Source organism: Alosa pseudoharengus, unplaced genomic scaffold (genome assembly GCF_046254945.1).
Source record: "Alosa pseudoharengus isolate Yale_2024_CS ecotype anadromous, Long Island Sound unplaced genomic scaffold, YU_APseudo_1.1 YU_APseudo_1.1_scf_1, whole genome shotgun sequence".
In the NCBI taxonomy this organism is placed as follows: Eukaryota; Metazoa; Chordata; class Actinopteri; order Clupeiformes; family Clupeidae; genus Alosa; species Alosa pseudoharengus.
Genome location: NW_027468564.1, coordinates 43298073 through 43318964, shown reverse-complemented (window position 1 = coordinate 43318964; position 20892 = coordinate 43298073). Strand labels below are relative to the sequence as shown.

Genomic DNA, 20892 nt, shown 5'->3' with positions numbered 1-20892 from the left:
ATGTCTCCTCATTAGAAACGTCTCTGTCAATACTATATTCTCTGGAAGCACACCAAATGGAAGCACACCAATTTGGTCCATAGAGGGCACTATAGCCTCCACCTTCATTCTGCTAAAGGGCACTTCTTGCCATTTGCCTTAAGCCCCGACAATCTCCGCTTGCTACTCGTTCCTACTTTGTTTCGTTGTAAGGTGGGGTGAAGCTCAGATGTGGGCGTTTTTTGGTGACGTATATCCGCCTAAATGCCCGCGCACACTCCATTCATAAAAAGGAGGGAGAGTAAAGGGGCAGTGCTTAGTAGTTTTCAACAAGGTCCTCTCTGTGGAAACTAATATGAGTTGCGAGACGTAGTTTCTTCACATTCGTGCAACGCTCAGACGCAGGAAATTTGAAAGATGTCCGGCAGAGGCAAAGGAGGCAAAGGTCTTGGAAAAGGAGGCGCAAAGCGTCATCGCAAAGTTCTTCGTGATAACATCCAGGGCATCACCAAGCCTGCAATCAGGCGTCTGGCCCGCCGTGGTGGTGTGAAGCGTATCTCTGGTCTCATCTACGAGGAGACCCGTGGTGTGTTGAAGGTTTTCCTGGAGAACGTGATTCGTGATGCCGTCACCTACACCGAGCACGCCAAGAGAAAGACCGTGACCGCTATGGATGTCGTTTATGCTCTGAAACGCCAGGGTCGTACACTGTACGGTTTTGGTGGTTAAAGATCACATCTCTCCTTCGACTTGTACACAAAGGCTCTTTTAAGAGCCACCCAGTTCCTCTTAAAAAGGTTGTGTTCCTGTATGTATAGGGTTATCTTATTTATGGAAAGGCTATACATAAACAACTGCCACGCAGTTGCCTGAGAACAACACTACGATATGAGAGACTGGGGCATTCCCATCTCATGAGACGCTTATAATGCAATCTTAATCCCGTGGTAGCCAAGGGAATGCCATGTGTTAATATGAAAACAAACAAAAACTGCCAGAACATTGCTATAATAATCTCACATATGAAGTGCGACCCATGACTGGGCTATAGAACGACATCAGATGATTCTAAATTTAGGGTTCACAAACGAACGATCAAACGAAATCCTAAACAAAACGAAAAGTCGCGTGTACCATTAAGTATAATACTTTAATAATGTAAAGTTTAAGTATATGTACTCTTTTGATCCCGTGAGGGAAATTTGGTCTCTGCATTTTTCCGTGAATTAGTGAAACACACCCAGCACACAGTCAACACACACTGAGGTGAAGCACACACTAATCCCGGCGCAGTGAGCTGCCTGCAACAACAGCGGCGCTCGGGGAGCAGTGAGGGGTTAGGCCCCTTGCTCAAGGGCACTTTAGCCGTGGTCGGGGTTCGACCGGCAACCCTCCGGTTACAAGTCCGAAGCGCTAACCAGTAGGCCACGGCTGCCCCAAAAATGAAATCATTAAATCAGTCTTAAACAAGTTGGTGTCATAACTAGTTTTCATAATCTGTCAAGCATACATGACAGACAGGAACCTCAGGATGTATAGAAAAGTTTACTTTTACAGTAAAGCAGTGTTTCCCATATTTTACTGTAAATTTGTCATTTCCTTTTGCACAATGCTGAAGCCTAGTAGCCACAGTGCAGTAAAGAACAGCGTTGTTTCCTTTTTTGCCGTAGAGTTTTGTCGATTAACTAATAAATTGTTAATCATAATTCGAGAAATGACCCAAGGGGACTGAGAAAAACTGTAATTGTGATTTGTAACGCTTAATGATTTTTTGGCACTTGGTATTTGCCATACATTTCGAAGGATTCCTGTCATTCAGAAGAAAAGTGAGAGAAAGGAAACAAAAGGATGTGGTGTACTGTAGGTGGTGGGTGGTGCTAACCTTCTCGACACTGCCCCCTTCGATTCAAAATGTCCAACCGTGTGGGTGTTTGATTTCGGAGGGAAATGACAGAGAATTCTGGCCGTGGGTGTTTAAATGACGCAGTCCTCTATTTGCATAAAACTTGAGACATATACCGGGTAATTTGAGGGCAGTTGGATAATCGAACAGACAGTCGAGATATCAACATGCCTGATCCAGCCAAGCCTGCCCCAAAGAAGGGCTCCAAGAAAGCCGTGACAAAGACCGCCGGCAAGGGTGGCAAGAAGCGCAGAAAGAGCAGGAAGGAGAGCTATGCCATCTACGTGTACAAAGTCTTGAAGCAGGTCCATCCTGACACCGGTATCTCTTCTAAGGCCATGGGCATTATGAACTCCTTCGTGAATGACATCTTTGAGCGCATTGCTGGAGAGGCGTCTCGCTTGGCTCACTACAACAAGCGCTCCACCATCTCTTCCAGGGAGATCCAGACTGCAGTGCGTCTGCTTCTGCCCGGTGAGTTGGCCAAGCACGCCGTGTCTGAGGGAACCAAGGCCGTCACCAAGTATACCAGCTCCAAGTAAAGCCCGATTTTGAACGCGCTTTAATCCAAAGGCTCTTTTAAGAGCCACCCACGTTCTCTTAGAAAAGTAACTCCAATATAAACAAACTACACTGCATTCATTCACATACAATACTTATCTGAAATAAAGCTTACACTGAAAACAACACAACTTAAGTATATATACTTTTTTGATCCCGTGAGGGAAATTTGGTCTGCATTTAACCCAATAGGTGAATTAGTGAAACACAAACGGCACAAAGTGAATCCCGGCGCAGTGAACTGCTTGCTACAACGGCGGCGCTCGGGGAGCAGTGAGGGGTTAGGTGCCTTGCTCAAGGGCACTTCAGCCGCAGCCCACTGGTCGGGGCTCGAACCGGCAACCCTCCGGTTACAAGTCCAGAGTGCTAACCAGTGGGCCACGGCTGCCCACAAACTTGCGTTATTTTTAACACATCTCTATGTCCAGACAGGGACAACACATTAGTTTTAAGAGTTGTACCTAAAATGTATCAAATGTTACTTCCTGGATTAGGTAGAACTAGGTAGCCTACACTTAGAACCTGTTATTTACCTTTGGTCCATATTTTTGCCACGGCTGCGTCATGCTCCAAACGGCCATCAAGGGACAGAATGAACCCTGCGTCAAGAAAGACTGCAACTGTGTTATGCTGGTGTCATTTGTGTATTTGCTGTAGCCTAGTCCTACTATACACTAAATTGGTTTTGAATGTCAAGAATAAATATGGAATGTCGACATTTCAGTCGACCGGATATTTCAACTTCATTCCCGAAATTTTGAGTTTAATGTCAATATGTCGAGTTTGTGGCCCTAATACTCCGTCGTATAGAAGTCCTGTCTCTCTGGGCAGAAGTCGGAAACTTATATTCGTGTAAAGGGGCCATGACTACATTATGTGTGAGGGATCATCTGAGAGTGTAGATTCCCAAACTTTTCCACGACAAGGCCCCCCCAAATACCACTAGGTCCTGGCCAAGGACCCCCTTGATGTGTTATTAAATCCATCGACAATACTACAGCAAATGTAAAAATACATTAAGATAATCCTAATAATTATTATAGCCACAAGCACTTCGTGATGGAGCACAGTGTGTAAAAATTGCATTTGGGGCTTTCTGCTATACGAGAGCTATCACTTTACCATTATTCCCAGTCATTATCATGAAAAATATAATGTTCAGATATGCGACAAATTATTCTAATGGCATTGTATAACAACCCTCATAGTAAAAGGTATATTTTACATTTTTCGAATGTATTTATTTGTTTCTTTTATTTTTCCTTCCAACTTGCTGATCCCCCCCCTGGCGGCCCCTGCCCCTACTTTGAAAACCACTGGATTATTTTATGTTTAACGTGCTAGTATCGAGCTCTCTTGCACGTGTTGGCATTACATTTAGCGATGAATACGCGACACCTACTTATTAGAAAATACCGAACCATGCAAATAATAGAAGAATAGTAAGGCTAAACAAAAAATAACCAATTTAACCAAGACATATGGAAACCAGCTTTTTTTCTATGCTTGGGTGGCTCTTAAAAGAGCCTTTGAATTTTCGGTTCTTGACTTCAAATACACTTAAGCACGCTCCCCACGGATACGACGAGCCAGCTGAATGTCCTTGGGCATGATAGTGACTCTCTTGGCGTGGATGGCGCACAGATTTGTGTCCTCGAACAGACCGACGAGGTAAGCCTCGCTAGCCTCCTGAAGAGCCATGACGGCAGAGCTCTGGAAGCGCAGATCAGTCTTGAAATCCTGAGCGATTTCCCTGACCAGACGCTGGAAGGGCAGCTTGCGGATCAGCAACTCAGTGGACTTTTGGTAACGACGGATCTCTCTCAGAGCCACGGTGCCAGGCCTGTAACGGTGAGGCTTTTTCACGCCACCGGTGGCAGGTGCGCTTTTACGCGCAGCCTTTGTGGCGAGCTGCTTCCTCGGAGCCTTGCCTCCGGTGGATTTGCGGGCTGTTTGCTTTGTTCTGGCCATTGCTACGTACTCTTCGGAATTGAACAGTATGAACACAATGGCAGAACTTGGGTATATAAGGCCTACGGTCTCAGCCTGCCCCCCCGTCTACGTCAGGTTGTTGGTCTCCGCTGATTGGTCACCCGAGTGCCAGCCTGAAATTCAAAATACAAAGCCCACCCTCGTAATGGCCTACGTCATTGTGTTGATTGACTATTCATAAAACCTCTTCAATTTAAATGACAAATAAAATAACTATACTGAAACATTCCATCGGTCAGTGCATATAGCCTGTTATAGAAACAAACACATCAAACAATTAACCTGTTAGTCGTCAGCAAACACAAATATGACCTAAGGTAGCTAAGGTAGTATTTGCTACGTTAAAGCCTTCAAGTAACTGCTTGTTTATAAACTCCAAACTACCATTGATGTGCCTTACTGTTTATGCATCATTGAGGTAATAAGTTGCAAGACTGCGTCATCACCTTGAACTATAAGGGCCCAGGAATATCTCGCAGCCTTTCATGACTAACAATCCGAAGTGATAGATGAAAGGAAAACAGTTTACATTCTTCAAACAGACTTATTTGTCTTATCGGTTACTTAGCCTAATAAAATGTTGGGCACTAAGAGTGGTCAAGTATTGGCAGGAAAAGGAGTCTTTACTCATTTTTTTTTATAAATAAAATAAATATATTTGACGTTACAGAAAACACGTTAATGGCGATGGTAGCTTGGAATTATTTTTTTATGGGTATTTGGGTGGCTCTTAAAAGAGCCTTTGTTTCGGAGACTTAGGAGCAGGTTTACTTGGACTTCTCAGTCTTCTTGGGTAGCAGTACAGCCTGGATGTTGGGCAGCACACCACCCTGAGCGATGGTCACACCGCCGAGCAGCTTGTTCAACTCCTCGTCGTTACGCACAGCCAGCTGCAGATGGCGGGGAATGATACGAGTCTTCTTGTTGTCACGGGCAGCGTTGCCGGCCAACTCCAGGATCTCAGCAGTCAGGTACTCGAGCACAGCAGCCAAGTAGACCGGTGCACCAGCGCCGACACGCTGAGCATAGTTGCCTTTACGCAGAAGCCTATGCACACGGCCCACGGGGAACTGAAGTCCAGCCCTGGATGAACGAGTCTTGGCCTTTGCTCTGGCCTTACCGCCGGTTTTGCCTCTACCGCTCATTTTTCAGCAAGTGTTGAGAGTTGTCCGAATACTCAAATGCTAAGCGGTGGAAAGGCATGTCTTATTATGCCACATCAGCGCGGTGCTACTCCGTGCCTCAGTGGATGAGAACAGAATGCTGAGAGCCAATCAACGTGTAGTTGTATGTGTGACATCATTTTGAAATCTATTTGGCGCGCATAACACTTCCACCTTCCTTTTAGCCCAGCAGCTCAATCACATAAAAGTTAACGCATGGCATAGTAGAGAAGTAATATCCCAGGTAAAGTTACAGCCAAGTTTCCAGAGGTTCAACTTAATACCCAGTAAACCAACGAGGCGTCCTGAGATACACATTTGGCAGTGGTACTGGCTACTACAATGTAACAAGCTGAAATTGTTGTATTTCAAGTTTTTGGATATTTCGTTTCATGTTCGGATGCACCTGTTGCATTAGATAGAAGTCATGTTGTGTTACCGTAATAAATCACCTAATATGTATTTTAAAATTACATACACAACCCATTAGGCATAGATGAGCCAACCCTTTTTCTAGGAAACCGTAAACACATTGTATCATATGACACCATTTTACGGAAGAGGGAATCATTCCTTACAATCCGTGGAAATGTACAGCCATTCTCTGGTATAGCACATGGCAAATGTGGTAAAAAAAAATAAAAAAAAACGTGTAAAATATGATTTTTGCTCTCCAAGTGGATTCCATTCATGTCCAGAGTTGGGGTTATTTAGAGAAAACGTGAATAGAACATTCGGATGCATTACACCTCAATATTGTCCCTCGTAGTCTCTGATGTGAGGGCTACACAAAATCATGAATGTTACCTTGGCTTAGTGTGAGAAGCATTTTCTATCAAAATGGTGGTTGTGGGGTTAGATGAGCCACCAAGGCTGGGGTAAGTTGAGCTAACTAGTACTTGTATATAATTGCTATAGTGAACAAATGCAGAAGGAGCTGAGTATGATGGTGTATTCGCAAACAGAATTCGTTCTGCCTACCAGCAGGTACTGACGGAATAAAAGCATTCAGAGTGTTTGGGTGGCTCTTAAAAGAGCCTTTTTGTACATGGTGAAAAAGACAGAATGCGCGAACATTTACTTCTTCTTGGGTGCAGCCTTTTTGGGCTTGGCAGCTTTAGGCTTAGCCACCTTGGGTTTCGCTGCTTTTGCTTTCTTGGGGCTCTTCGCTGCCTTCTTGGGGGCAGCGGGCTTCTTGGCTTTCTTCGGGCTCTTCGTTGCCTTTTTCGGTGTGGCGGGCTTCTTGGCTGCTTTCTTCGGAGACTTTTTGGCGGCCGCAGGCTTCTTGGCTGCTGCCTTCTTGGGCTTCTTTGCCGCGGCCGGTTTCTTCGCTGCAGGCTTCTTTGCTTTAGGAGCTGCCTTCTTTACCGGCTTCTTCTTTTCCACTGCCTGTTTCTTGTTCAGCTTGAACGAGCCGGACGCGCCGGTCCCTTTAGTCTGGACCAGAGTTCCCTTGGTGACCAAACTCTTGATGGCCAGTTTGACACGAGTGTTGTTCTTCTCCACATCGTACCCACCAGCCGCCAGTGCTTTCTTCAGCGCAGCCAGAGAGACTCCTTTCTTCTCTTTGGAAGCAGAGATGGCCTTGACGACGAGCTCGCCCACACTTGGGCCAGTTTTCTTGGGTCGGGGCGCCTTCTTCTTGGGGGCCTTTGCTGGGGCCGCAGCGGGAGCTGGAGCAGTTTCTGCCATTGTATCGTTGAGGTTTCACGCACAGACTACTCGGGAGATCTGAGAGAGTTAATGACTGCCAAAGCCGGTGGGCAGGACTTAAAATGAACATGAGAACCATTTAGACTCAGCAGAGTGAGAGCTGTCCCGGCCTTTCTGTGGCGAAGAGATCACTTGTGTTTTCTTCACACACTTCTTTGTAAGAAATATGAATAACGACACGACATTTATCAACAAGACGATGTCTGTTGTGAAGAGCACAGCCTGCACGTTAAAAAGGAATATATGGGCGCTTTGGTCGCCCTTTATCACTTTTGCAACAAACTGAGAACGTCGGACCTCTAGGTGGAGAGGTTACAGTCAGTCTTAGTTTTGTGAGGAAAACATGCACACAATCATATTAAAACCGCGCAATACATCGACAAAAAAGTGCCTTAGACCAAAACATGAGTCTCTGTCACTGCTTTTACGTGTTACAATGTGGTTTTTGCGAACGTGTACTTTCCAATCGGGAGCTTTATGGACACTGCGAAACACAATTCACAAACACGAAACACACGCATACATACCACATAGGTCTAAATATTATAGGACCAATTTATGGGAAACATACGCGACGTGGCAATGTTTGTTAATTCTGCTTATGCAGACCTATGACGAAGACTAAATTACAATAGATATCTGTTTCTAACACACTGGCTTAGACTATTATTTGGACTGCCAATGCCGTATTGTGGGGAGCACATTTTACAGTTGCGTTGTGCCTGTTCATTTTAAGTAGGCAATCTATTCATCAGGTTTAGATAACATCTTGTACCATCTCTCCTGGACCCAAAGTAACTCTCATTACCGAAGAACTCCTGATACAATGTCATACAACTTTGGTCATTTTGCTATATTGTCCTGTTTTTAAAGCGTATGCCTCAGTCGTCCTTAAATACGTTGTGTTTCACTTCATAACACATTTCTTATATTGAAATATAAGATATTTCTTGTAATTTCTGATATTTCTTATATCGTGCTGATAAAGTATTAAAAAGTGTTGTTTTCGTAAGAGATTGACTCCAGGGAATAACTGGTTCAAGGGTAGAGGGGGATCAATGATTAACCCTCCGGTTGTATTTGGTCATATTTTCTCTCAAAAATATTGTTAGCATATTCTGACAACCATGAGGCTCCTTGACTTTGTTAACACAGGGCGTCTGAATACACAAAACAAATTTTGCTATTTTTTATAACAATTTGATTGTTAACTTTAGAACACCCATGTGTATTTCCGGTCAAAAATGACCGACCATTAGAAATGAATAGTTGAGAAAATGATCAGTGTATAAAATTGAGTCCAGGGACATACTTATTGATCAGATGGACTGTATGTAACCTGACTCTCGCCAGATGAATTTCGGTCCGCCTAGCTCCACTCATCCATCTGGGATCAATCCACTGGAGTGTTGCTTCAGAAGGTTGGGCCTAATCAAAAAATGCTTGCATAAGATTGGATAAGCCACTTGTCCGTCATGTATTGACGTGCTACTTCAACCACTCACATCGAAGCCAACTCGTGACGCTGAGAACAGTCTCACAGTCGCTTCTACGCTACGTCAGAGACTTTCTAATGTGGAGACACAGCACTCAAAAAATACTCCATAGAAATGCATGGGGCTAGTTTGTCACGCCAATATGGCCGTTGTCTACACATATCCCACCCTGATCCCACCCCTTCCTCGGCAAAACGTCGACATGTGAATACATTGAGCCAATCATGTGGTGTGATGTGAATACATTGAGCCAATCATATGGTGTGTTGTGAAGACATTGTGCCAATCATGTGTTGTGATCTCGCCGCTGGAGCAAGATTGGTGTCGTGAAGCCTTGCGCACGCGCAGTTCGACCCAAAGACTGTGCCCGATGAGTGCCCATAAAACGATGGTATATGGCCGCCGAGTGGAGGGACTTGCCTAAAAGGACTTTGGCTACGTCACATCTATGAAACTCCCGCCCTGCGTCCTGATTGGCTCTACCATAAAATCTGGTGCAGAAATCACTCTCAACGGAAGAGGTCCCAGATGGATGTGAGTGAAGCTAGGCGGAGTTAAGCGGAACAAAATTCATCTGGCGAGAGTCAGTTTACTGTATATGTGATTCTGTACATTAGAACGCACACACAAACACGCCCTCACTCCCCCTCTTTGCTTCTATGCCAGCCCCCACTGGAACCTTTCCCCAATTACAGTTTTTTCTGAATGCTTAAACAAAACCGTGATTCTTATAGCACAATTTCTAAAATACTTATAGCAAAACCACTCACTGAGTTCGCAAAACTAAAAGCACAAACACTGCTTTGCACTCAGTTTGCAATTTTGTAACACCCACTTTGCACAACTGTAGGCACAATCCACTGCACAGCACTTTTTGCGGAACTATAAACACAACTCACTGCTTTACACTCAATTTCCAAATGATCAACACACTCCTAGCAAATCTATACAAATGTATACTATAGCTATTATTATGACCGCCGCGCAGCGAAGGTTTAGTCAGATTTTTTTTTTTTTTTCGCATGGCCAATTTTCCGTCAAGGATTCCCGTGACACTGAAAGACCGGGGTACACGAAACTTGGTGGGCATGTAGCCCCACATGGATAGCATGGAACCATCGTTTTTTGTTTTGATCTGTAGCCCTCTCGCTGGACTGGACCCCCGAAAGGAGGGTAGGGCAGACACAGTTTTCTGTGAATATCTTGAGAACCGTAGGGCCTAGGATGACCATTTTTTTCCCGTATGTTTGCCTCCAGGGGTCATGTTAACCCATTCCATGTGCACATGTAAAATTCATTTTATACAACCCCACCTCCATCTTGCCTGTTCCTAATTCTGAGAAATTCTTGAATTGTGTGCATGTGTGCATGTACATGTTTATGTTACGTGTGTGGGTGTGTGTGTGTGTGTGCGTGTGTGTGTGTGTGCATGCTTGTGTGTGTGCCTGCGTATGTGCCTGTGCATGCAAGCATACATATGTCTACTGTGTGAGTATTTGTCATACGTATGATTACTGTGAATGTATGTGTGTGTGTGTGTATCTGTTTGTGCACATGTGTGCACATATAATGGGTTAACATGACCCCTGGAGGCAAACATACGGAAAAAAATGGTCATCCTAGGCCCTACGGTTCTCAAGATATTCACAGAGAACTGTGTCTGCCCTACCCTCCTTTTGGGGGGTCCAGTCCAGCGGGGGGGCTACAGATCAAAACAAAAGACGACGGTTCCATGCTATCTATGTGGGGTTACATGCCCACCAAGTTTTGTGTACCCCGGTCTTTCAGTGTCCCGGGAATCCTTGTTGGTGTACGTCACTAAATGTACACATAAATTATTTTATTGTAAGGCCCCCCATGAACGAAAGTACACAAAACTTGGCATGCATTCGGAGGGTGTCATAATGATCCTACACTTTTAATTTCGTGCAGTTTTGACCTTGTCAGCCAGAGATATTGTGATGAAAACACGTAATTTTTTGCTTTTTAATTTTTAACTAGGTGGCACTATACATGAAATAAGTGGTAATGGGATGGGTTGACATGCCCCCTTAAGATCAACATACATAAAAAAGGTGGACCTCCTAGGCCCTACGGTTCTCGAGATATTCACAGAAAACTGTCTCCGGCCACCTACAGGCCAGTTGGTGTATAGTAACATAAATTAATTTATTGTGTGGCCCCCCATGAACGGAATTCCACGAAACTTGGCGTGCATACAGAGGGTGTCATACTGATCCTACACTTCCAATTTCGTGCAGTTTTGACTATGTTAGGTCACAGATACCTGCGATTACAACACCTAATTTTTACTTTTTTGTGTTTAACTAGGTGGCGCTATACATTAAATAAGTGGTTATGGAAGGGTTGACATGGCCCCTTGAGATCAACATACAAAAAAAAAAAAATGGTCCTCCTAAACCCTACGGTTCTCGAGATATTCACAGAAAACTGTGTCTGGCCTACCCTCCTTTCGGGGGGGTCCAGTCCAGCGGGGGGGCTACAGATCAAAACGAAAAACGATGGTTCCATGCTATCCATGTGGGGTTACATGCCCACAAAGTTTCGTGTACCCCGGTCTAACAGTGTCCCGGGAATCCTTGACGGAAATTTGGCCATGCGAAAAAGAACACCGTCATACACAGACATAAGCTAAATGAAGTGCAAACAAATCTTACCCAGGACCTAGACTATTCACTTGTGTTATCTTTGACTAATATTTAAATTGTTTTGCTCTGAAACATTTAAAGGGACACCAGGCAAGCCTGATGCTTTTTTTCTACGAAGCTCCCCCTAGCGTCTGTACGTGTCGATACATGTGCGAGCCCTCGCTCAGTCTGAAGCTCTTTTCCTTTTCTTTGCATCTTCCATCAAGGGTTTTCGCTGCTTCTTTGCCGGCTCTGCCATTATACACACGTTTGCAACAATCGCTAGCGTTTTGTTAGCCTGCCTCTGTGCTGGTGATGCAGGATGTAAATACCGACTTACGAAGATGATTAATTAACACGAAAATGTTGCCTGGTGTCGCTTTAAGTGTGACAAACATGCAGACAAACTAGATGTACCGCAGAGCGGTACAAAATATGACCGCCTCCCAGTCCAGCACATTTTTTCCACAAAAAGAAATCACGCTGAAAGGCCTATATGATTCTAACTGTCTCACTAAATTGCATTATCCACACTCAATTCTCACTGGTATCTGCTAGACAAGTACCAAAACATGATTAGTTCATAGATTTCACATGTAAAATTAATTTTATACAACCCCACCTCCATCTTGCCTGTTCATAATTCTGAGAAATTCTTGATTATTTGTGTTATGTTTATGTTATGTGTGTGGGTGTGTGAGTGTGTGTGTGTGTGTGTGGGTGTGTGTGTGTGCGTGCTTGTGTGTGTGCCTGCGTATGTGCCTGTGCATGCAAGCGTACATATGTCTACTGTGTGAGTATGTGTCATATGATTACTGTGAATGTATGTGTGTGTGTGTGTGTATCTGTTTGTGCACATGTGTGCACATGAAATGGGTTAACATGACCCCTGGAGGCAAACATATGGAAAAAAATGGTCATCCTAGGCCCTACAGTTCTCAAGATATTCACAGAGAACTGTGTCTGCCCTACCCTCCTTTCGGGGGGTCCAGTCCAGCGGGGGGGCTACAGATCAAAACGAAAAATTACGGTTCCATGCTATCCATGTGGGGTTACATGCCCATCAAGTTTTGTGTACCCTGGTCTTTCAGTGTCCCGGGAATCCTTGTTGGTGTACGTCACTAAATGTACACATAAATTATTTTATTGTAAGGCCCCCCATGAACGAAAGTACACAAAACTTGGCATGCATTCGGAGGGTGTCATAATGATCCTACACTTTTAATTTCGTGCAGTTTTGACCTTGTCAGCCAGAGATATTGTGATGAAAACACCTAATTTTTTGCTTTTTAATTTTTAACTAGGTGGCGCTATACATGAAATAAGTGGTAATGGGATGGGTTGACATGCCCCCTTAAGACCAACATACATAAAAAAGGTGGACCTCCTAGGCCCTACGGTTCTCGAGATATTCACAGAAAACTGTCTCCGGCCACCTACAGGCCAGTTGGTGTGTAGTAACATAAATTAATTTATTGTGTGGCCCCCCATGAACGGAATTCCATGAAACTTGGCATGCATACAGAGGGTGTCAAAATGATCCTACACTTCCAATTTCGTGCAGTTTTGAATATGTTAGGTCACAGATACCTGCGATTACAACACCTCATTTTTACTTTTTTGTGTTTAACTAGGTGGCGCTATACATGAAATGAGTGGTTATGGAATGGGTTGACATGGCCCCTTGAGATCAACATACAAAAAACAAATGGTCCTCCTAAACCTTACGGTTCTCAAGATATTCACAGAAAACTGTGTCTGCCCTACCCTCCTATCGGGGGGTGCAGTCCAGCGGGGGGGCTACAGATCAAAATGAAAAACGATGGTTCCATGCTATCCATATGGGGTTACATGCCCACCAAGTTTCGTCTACCCCGGTCTTTCAGTGTCCCGGGAATCATTGACGGAAATTTGGACATGCGAAAAAGAAAAAAAAAAAAAAAATCTGACTAAACCTATATGACCGCCGCTTCGCTGCGCGGCGGTCATAATAAGAAATCAGGAAGGGGGCAAACATTCTTTCACACCACTGTAGCTCCGACGCTGTAACTTTTCCGCCTGCGGGTCGCGACAGAAGAAATATGGGCCGTCAAACAGTTTGTTGTTATTTGTCATGCTGCACAGTTGTTGCAAAATATTGGGAACATTCCAAAAGGACTTGAAAGCAATCTACATGGATGTTTGATTACCAGCAATGTCGAAAGTATGATTGCTAAAGCAGATTTATTAAACAATATCAAGATAATGTCACAGACACACACAGACAAATCGTTGTCACAGCGTTAGCCACTACTCATGACATCACAACTCTGCCCATCGTTCCTCCCCCTGTTCTTTTCCTGGCCCCTATTTCACTTGCCTATCTCGCCAAGGAGGCTCATAATTATAAGGCTGTGGCCCATCACAGGCGTTCTTGTTGTTTATAATCTCCTCTGAGTCTGTGTCAGGATTTATTACACCATTCATTGAACTTGACCTGTTTGCCCTCTCTTACCTCACTTCCGGTTATTGGTTTATAGATGCGGAATTATTTTCTCACAATTTCCTCACAATATGTTGTTTCTAGCGTAGTTAGAATATTTTATAAGACTACTACTGTATGCACGCTACATGTGCAAAACAGTGGCAAAATGTATTATTAGCAATGTTGAGCCAATTAAGACAGACAAATACACTTTGTTCCCCTTTATTTTTAACTTGTTTCAGAAAAAGGAAACTGAAAGATGTGAAAAAGAAACAAAATACAAATTAGGCCTATGTGAAAATAGATGTTGGAATGCTGTAGCTGGTTGGGGGCTGTAGAGCTGCTTGAGAGTGAATGAGAGCAGACTGGAATGGGAGAAGGATCTTGGTCTTGCTGGAATGCTGCTGCTGGGCTAGATGATCCTTTGTTGATGCCAAAATGTTCTTCTTAATTTGGATCAGCGACTGTTACAGTTTGTGTGTGTGTGTGGGGGGGGGGGGGTTGGCAAAAGGACACATTACTAAGACATTTCCTTCCGGATTCTCTGAGGTTAAATGATAATAAGTAGAGATGTTGGCCAATTTTTGACAATGATAGATAAATGCTATGTGTCAATGGTGTCCTCCGATGGTTTGCACCCACTTTTTTGGCATTTGTTGATGACGTCCCTGACGGTGCCTTGATCTCTCTGAGGGGCGAACCTGTCCACCATCTTGATAAGGTCAGGATGGCAAGCCAAGAATGCCAGCGTGTTACGGGCATGGGTCCTGTTTTAGACACAAACAATTCATCAACACCGATTTATTTACAATAAGGACATCAACACCAACTCATTAATAATGACAGCATTAAAACATTATTGTGATGTTTTTATATGTTAAATTAACATTCAAAATATGTTTGATACCACAATGACTTTTCATAGGCATCGATACCATCAGCCACAATATTCTAATCTCTCGTCTGTGCTATTGGTGTTTCTGGCACAGCCCTCAATTGGTTTCAGTCATACCTCATCAACAGAAAGCAGTTTGGTCCACATCAGTCCCCTGTCACTCGTGGTGTACCCCAGGGTTCTATACTTTGGCCCCTCCTCTTTTTCATATACATCCTCCCATTTGCCCAGATTATTCGCAGCCACGGTCTCAACTTCCACTGCTATGCAGATGACATCCAACTCTATCTTACCACTCCCTCTGACCCCCCACCACACTCCCTCACTGACTGCCTCTCTGACTTACAATTATGGATCTAAAACAATTTTCCCAAGCTCAACACAGACAAAACCTAAATTCTGCTGATTGGCCCTAAAAGCATTCTCGTCCTCACTCCCAACATTGATGGCTCATCTGTCCACTCTACCCCTGTTGTTAAAGACTTTGACATTCAGCTTGACTCCACCCTTAGCTTTGATCCTCATATCAAATCACTCACTAAGACTGCTTTTTTTCACCTCCGTAACATTGCCCGCCTCCGACCCTTCCTCTCTGCTAGTGATGCACAGACTTTGGTTCACTCTTTCATTATGTCCCGTCTAGATTACTGCAACTCACTTTTCCTTGGTCTCCCCACTAAAACCCTTCAAAGACTACAATATATTCCTCACCCATACCAGACGATCAGCACACATCACCCCCATTCTCCATCAACTCCATTGGCTACCAGTTCCATCCCGGATCAAATACAAAGTACTACTACTCACCTTCAAAGCCCTCCACAACCTTGCTCCCCCCTACATCTGCAACCTCCTGACCCCTTAAACGTCCCACATACTCGACGCACCCGACCGGTAGCGCGACAATGTGACGTCACAGAAGCGCCGTAACCATTTATACTCGCGCGTGGTGGTCGCGACACTAGTTGCAATATTCTCCACCATCATTATCTAGTTTCCAATGTGTGTGCACAGGTAGATAGATAGATGGATATATAGATAGATACTTTAGTCATCCCGAAGGAAATGTTAATAATTTAAACAGTTTAGTTAGCTGGCTAGCTAGCTAGCAGCTGGCTGAGTTTGTGTAATTTCCTGAAGTGGAAAGAGATTTTGTCCAGGCCTTAACCCATTTACTCCTAAAATGCCTGCTAAAAACGCCTATAGAATCCTATGGCATTCTAGACTAAATAACCTTATTTCCTGAGGGTTTTCTGAAAACATACTAAAAATTGTCAACGTCTACCAAAATGTAATATCTAAGCCTCTGTAGCACCTAGAAACATGAAATAAAAAGTATGCTGCGCTACGCAGCATCCAGCGGGAGGGTCAATGTTGCGCTACGCAGCATCCAGCGGGAGGGTCAATGTTGCGTCATGCAGCATCCAGCGTGAATGGGTTAATAGATATCCTTTGTTTGAAAATAAATCGTTTCTATTCTTTCCTCTTAATTCCATGTGTTGCAACTCTCGCTGGTAACTTTGTTAACTTGTCCAGCAAACTATTAAAAATTCGCGACTGTAACAAAACACTGCAACTCTCGCTTGCCCTCGAACTAGTCCATCTTCCTGTTTCCGCTTTGTCGCGCTCGTCTGAAAAAAAATGAGTGGTGCGCTACCTCGCGCTACCTGGCTAAAATCCTGGCGCGCCAGCAAGATCGACGTCATTTTGACGTCATGTTGTCGCGCTACCGGTCGGGTGCGTCGAGTATGTAGAAGCCCTTACACTCCTTCCCGCTCACTCAGATCCTCTGACCAAAACCTCTTGGCTATCCCCCGCTCCAGACTCTCCACCCTGGGTGGCAGGTCCTTCAGTGCCTTGGCCCCCAAACTCTGGAACTCCCTCCCCCAACCTCTTCGTGCCTGTCCTTCTCTTCCTTTCTTCAAATCTTCATCTCAAGACCTTTCTGTTTAATGATCACTTCTCCTCCACACCCAACACATAGCGCCATACAGATAACTTGTCTTTGTTGTATTGTTTTGTTTGTTTGTTATTGTGTTTCCTTGCCTTCCTACTATGTAAAGCGACCTTGGGTTTGAGAAAGGCGCTATATAAAATAAACGTATTATTATTATTATTATTATTATTATTATTATAGGCAGAACTGCATGCCTGTTTTCATTTCATCACAAGAGGGTGTGAGGCATACTTTCTGTTTATGACAGTGGAGTAGAATCATTTGACATCACACTTGACACGCTTGGCACTTTAGCTGAATACACTTGAAGTGGCTAGGCGAGACATCACTTATTGCAGAGACCGTTTAGGGAGAGTCAATCAATATACTCCAAACTTCTCTATCATCAAATTTTGAATTACAGGCTTAACATAGCCAAAACAGCTTTTAGTATTATGCCCATTTTGATGTATAAAAGCTATAACTCTGAAATGATGCTTATTGAATGCTTATTATTTGCATTATTGAATGCTTGGCAAGAATGATTGCTTTGCTGCTTTCATTGTAATGTTTTTGTCTTACAGTGTCTTGTCCCTATTCTACGCCCATTTCTTGTGTTAAGTGATGGGAAGTGCCAGTGACGACGCATGTCCGCATCAGATGGCATATAGGGCCCAGCCATTACATGACTTTGGTTAGCTGTTTGATTTGTCTTCTTTTTTTATTTATTTGTTTTTATTTCAGCTTCGATACTCTTTTTGTAGGTATTCAGGTTATGTAATGAACCCCTAGACATTTGAACATTGCCACAGTATCTCCCTGCGTTTGTGAAATAATTTTGATCCAGTGGTGACATAACCTTAGAGCATCAGTTTGGTTTGGTTAGCTGAGTTGTTATTAGGAAACAAGAAGTAGCACTCCCACCTGACTTCCTGTGCACTGTCGAGGGCCAGACAGCTGATGGAGTGGATGAAGCGGTCAGTCAGGTTCTTTTTGCCAGACAAGACGTGGGATGCCCCCATGACCTCTGCTAGTCTCTCCAGGAACTGTGCAGTGGTCTTCCTCACGGCCGCATTACGGTGTCTAAGAAGCAGAGAACCATTGAAACACACCAAGAGAAACACAGCCAGAGAATGAGTAAGCTAGAGAACCAGAGGAGACACAGAACCATATAGACCGTTTCAAGAGAGTTCCATTATCAGCATCATAGTTGCTCCCACAAGGCTTCCGTTTTAACCATATTTAGCCAGATAAACAGAGGAGACAAAGAACCACAGAGCCAGGAGAGACAGGTGTGAAACCAGGTGAAACAGAGACCAGTTGTTGAGGACTAGTAGAACTAGTATAGTAGTACTAGTAGAATTAGTATCAGCAGTACCACAGAGAACCAATAAACTTCAGGAAGTCTGAAGTAAAGGCTCTCTGTCCCCCTCACCTGAGCCCTGTGTTGATGAGGGCGTTCATGCTGCGAGAGGGGGTGACGTTGAGCACCATGTACCCCAGTGCCAGCTCCATGTCCTCCCTGATGAAGCCGCTGGCCTCTCCAGCTTTAGGCAGCAGTGTTTGGGCTGTGCCCTCGGCCTCCGTGTCCATGCCTCGGCCCAGGTGAGCGTGCAGGTGGGCCAGCGTCACCATGGCAGCTCGGGAAACCATCGAGCGCAGGTTCTTCACCTGGGTGTGTTGAGAAAGGTATAATGACAAAATGTTACAAACTGTCTCAAAAATACATAGAACACAAAGAAAGTTTGTTACAACGGTGTTCTCATACTGTCTATAAAACTGAGTCCAGGCCTAACATGCATACATTGTAGTGGCACCAAGGCTAGTAAGCTTATTGAAACTGTGCAGTATAACTAAGTCATCTGAATACATATTCTCGGGTCTGAAACAGAACAAATGCAACATGAGTTCTAGCTTGTTTTCCAGCAGAGAGCTTCTGACCTCGCGGTAGACGGCTAGACACACATCATGCAGCCTGGGCAGCAGCACCTCAGCGTGGTGCTGGGACAGAGACCTGATGGAGATCAGGGCCTCGATCTTCTGCTCCCTGCAGAAACAACAACACACACAAAACTCAGAGGAGCATATACTTGACTTTAGCAGTCTATCTCCAGCTTAGCTCTAAAGTGTAAAGACCTTGCATAGGGTAGGCTGTCTTCATTAAAAGACACTCTGAACACAAATATGTCATTGTTTCAGACTGTATCTTATCTTAGCTGAAAACCTTTATTTTGTCTCAAGTAAATATGTTAACGTACCCTATCATAGCTAATAGTTAATATGTTAGCCTAGCCTATTTTAGCTATACTCCCACCAGTCATCCTCTCTGAGCAGCCTGAAGGCCTGCAGGATGGCCTCCTCAGGGCAGGACACAGGGGGCAGTTTGGCCAGCTCTGGGAGCTCCCTGATCTGCTGGGTGTTGCTTGTTTGCTTCTCTATCACTCTCTTCTTCTTCACCTCCTTACACTCCCTCAGGTCCTCCTTCTCTGCCAGACACTCCACGGACGTTTGCTCTGGGAGGTCAAAGGTCAAATTTGTTTTGATTTGTAGATCCTATTCTTGTGTTGCAACCAAAGCTATATCAGACAGTATGATCAGTGTGTGTGAGTGAGTGTGTGTATAAAATTGTTAGGGATATGTATATAACTTTACTGACTTGACTGCTCACCTGTCACAGCAGTGGCCACACTAAGTGAAGCTGTCTTCTTGAGGCGTGGCAGTCTACTGACGAACTGTCTCTGTTTGGTTACCTGGGGTTTGGCTGTCTCTGGGGGGGAGGGGACAGCATGGGCAGTGGGTGGAGTGGGGGTGTTGAGGAAGGGCAGAGCGCGCAGTGCGGACGGGGTCCTGAGGTCCACAGGGCTGAGGCTGCTCGTAGAACTGCCTGCACGGTCAGAAGCGCTGGCATTGCCACTGAGGACACTGTTACAGCGGAGACTGGTGAGTCTGATCTCCTCAGCAACACACAGGGCCTCCAGTCGGAGGTTCTCAGGGATCTGGTGAACGTTTAGGGGTTCTAGCACACACCCCATATCCTGCTCCTGCTCTGACTGCATTGTATGCTTTACCGGGGGTTGACAACCGTTGATATGGTTTCGGCTACTGTTTATGTTGTCCTGTTGACTGCTGGTTTTCAGGCCAACATCTTGGACAGTTTTGATACAGCGCCTGGCCTTGATCTTCTTCGGCTTGTTGTTCTGACTTTCGCCTGTTGCCTTGTTGATGACAGGTGGAGCAGGTGCCATGCTGCCATTGGCAATGCCACTCGGCGCTCTGTCGTGATGGAGTGGCATCAGTGGGTGAGCCCGATCAAGTCCAGTCAAATTCTTCCTGCCTAGGGGACGCGGAGCACCTCCTTGCGGAATTGCAGAGAGCCGTCTGTCACCTAGGATCAGCTGGACCGGGTCCTGGCCCTGGGCAAGTGCAGGCAAGGAGGGGAATGAGCCACAGGACTGCTGTTGCTGGGCGCGTGCAGGGGTGATAGGGGGCAACAGCTCATGCTGACCAGACGCTACACCGGCTCTGAGCGACTGGAGAGAGCCGCAGAGCATTGTGGGATTATGGTCTGGCAGTATCACAGGCACAAGATGAGGATGGAGATGCGGGTGAAACAGCTGATGATGACACTGTAAACAGGGAGGAGGAAACATGTCAAAGATGGCCGCCACCTGCACCCAACACCACAAACACATTCCCATACAGAACCTAACATGAAAGTTACTATAAGTAGCCTATGGTAAGATTTCTTTAATTGATTAACAGCCAGATTGGGCCAAAGCTGTATTCGTATTGGCTATTATGGGCTATTAAACGTACACATACCTATATACCGGTAGTAGCTTAGGCTATATTGTACTACTATTCGATTTTATAGGGAACTCACACATGCTGGGAAGCAGGTCTGGGAGCCAGTGTACTGCATCCGCTCCAGGTTTTCCCTCAGGAGCTGCTGCATTATGTGTTTCATCTCCTGGTTTTGGACATGGAGTCTATCCAACTCCTCTTTAAGGCTTTGGGAATCCATTGAACTGAAAATGTCCAATTCTCTGACTGGACTTACATTTCAAAATGGTGATGATAATGGGCTGAAATTAAACGTCCTGAACTTAAAATTATAATATGGTATCAAATTACGATTTAAA

General features: G+C 44.7%; 5 protein-coding genes and 1 pseudogene across 5 annotated transcripts; 3 read left to right on the top strand and 3 right to left on the bottom strand.

The window, feature by feature from the left end:
- Positions 1-20892, top strand: part of LOC143129040 (uncharacterized) — a 119037-nt pseudogene that overhangs the window by 16101 nt on the left and 82044 nt on the right.
- Positions 378-786, top strand: LOC143100797 (histone H4). Its single transcript, XM_076264343.1, has one exon. It carries the CDS (start codon positions 397-399, stop codon positions 706-708), a length of 312 nt encoding a protein of 103 aa, XP_076120458.1. The 5' UTR covers positions 378-396; the 3' UTR covers positions 709-786.
- Positions 2041-2474, top strand: LOC143129072 (histone H2B-like). Its single transcript, XM_076289881.1, has one exon. The coding sequence runs from the start codon at positions 2050-2052 to the stop codon at positions 2422-2424; it is 375 nt and encodes a 124-aa protein (XP_076145996.1). The 5' UTR covers positions 2041-2049; the 3' UTR covers positions 2425-2474.
- LOC143100747 (histone H3) lies at positions 3821-4441 on the bottom strand. The gene has a single exon (XM_076264219.1). The coding sequence runs from the start codon at positions 4412-4414 to the stop codon at positions 4004-4006; it is 411 nt and encodes a 136-aa protein (XP_076120334.1). The 5' UTR covers positions 4415-4441; the 3' UTR covers positions 3821-4003.
- On the bottom strand, positions 5190-5592 carry LOC143100663 (histone H2A). Its single transcript, XM_076264096.1, has one exon. It carries the CDS (start codon positions 5578-5580, stop codon positions 5203-5205), a length of 378 nt encoding a protein of 125 aa, XP_076120211.1. The 5' UTR covers positions 5581-5592; the 3' UTR covers positions 5190-5202.
- LOC143100592 (histone H1-like) lies at positions 6533-7290 on the bottom strand. The gene has a single exon (XM_076263976.1). The coding sequence runs from the start codon at positions 7288-7290 to the stop codon at positions 6676-6678; it is 615 nt and encodes a 204-aa protein (XP_076120091.1). The 3' UTR covers positions 6533-6675.

What these genes read in the sequence shown, in the direction of transcription:
- LOC143129072 (XM_076289881.1), top strand. Translation starts at nt 2,050, where the DNA reads ATGCCTGATCCAGCCAAGCCTGCCCCAAAGAAGGGCTCCAAGAAAGCC.
- LOC143100592 (XM_076263976.1), bottom strand. Translation starts at nt 7,290, where the DNA reads ATGGCAGAAACTGCTCCAGCTCCCGCTGCGGCCCCAGCAAAGGCCCCC.
- LOC143100747 (XM_076264219.1), bottom strand. Translation starts at nt 4,414, where the DNA reads ATGGCCAGAACAAAGCAAACAGCCCGCAAATCCACCGGAGGCAAGGCT.
- LOC143100797 (XM_076264343.1), top strand. Translation starts at nt 397, where the DNA reads ATGTCCGGCAGAGGCAAAGGAGGCAAAGGTCTTGGAAAAGGAGGCGCA.
- LOC143100663 (XM_076264096.1), bottom strand. Translation starts at nt 5,580, where the DNA reads ATGAGCGGTAGAGGCAAAACCGGCGGTAAGGCCAGAGCAAAGGCCAAG.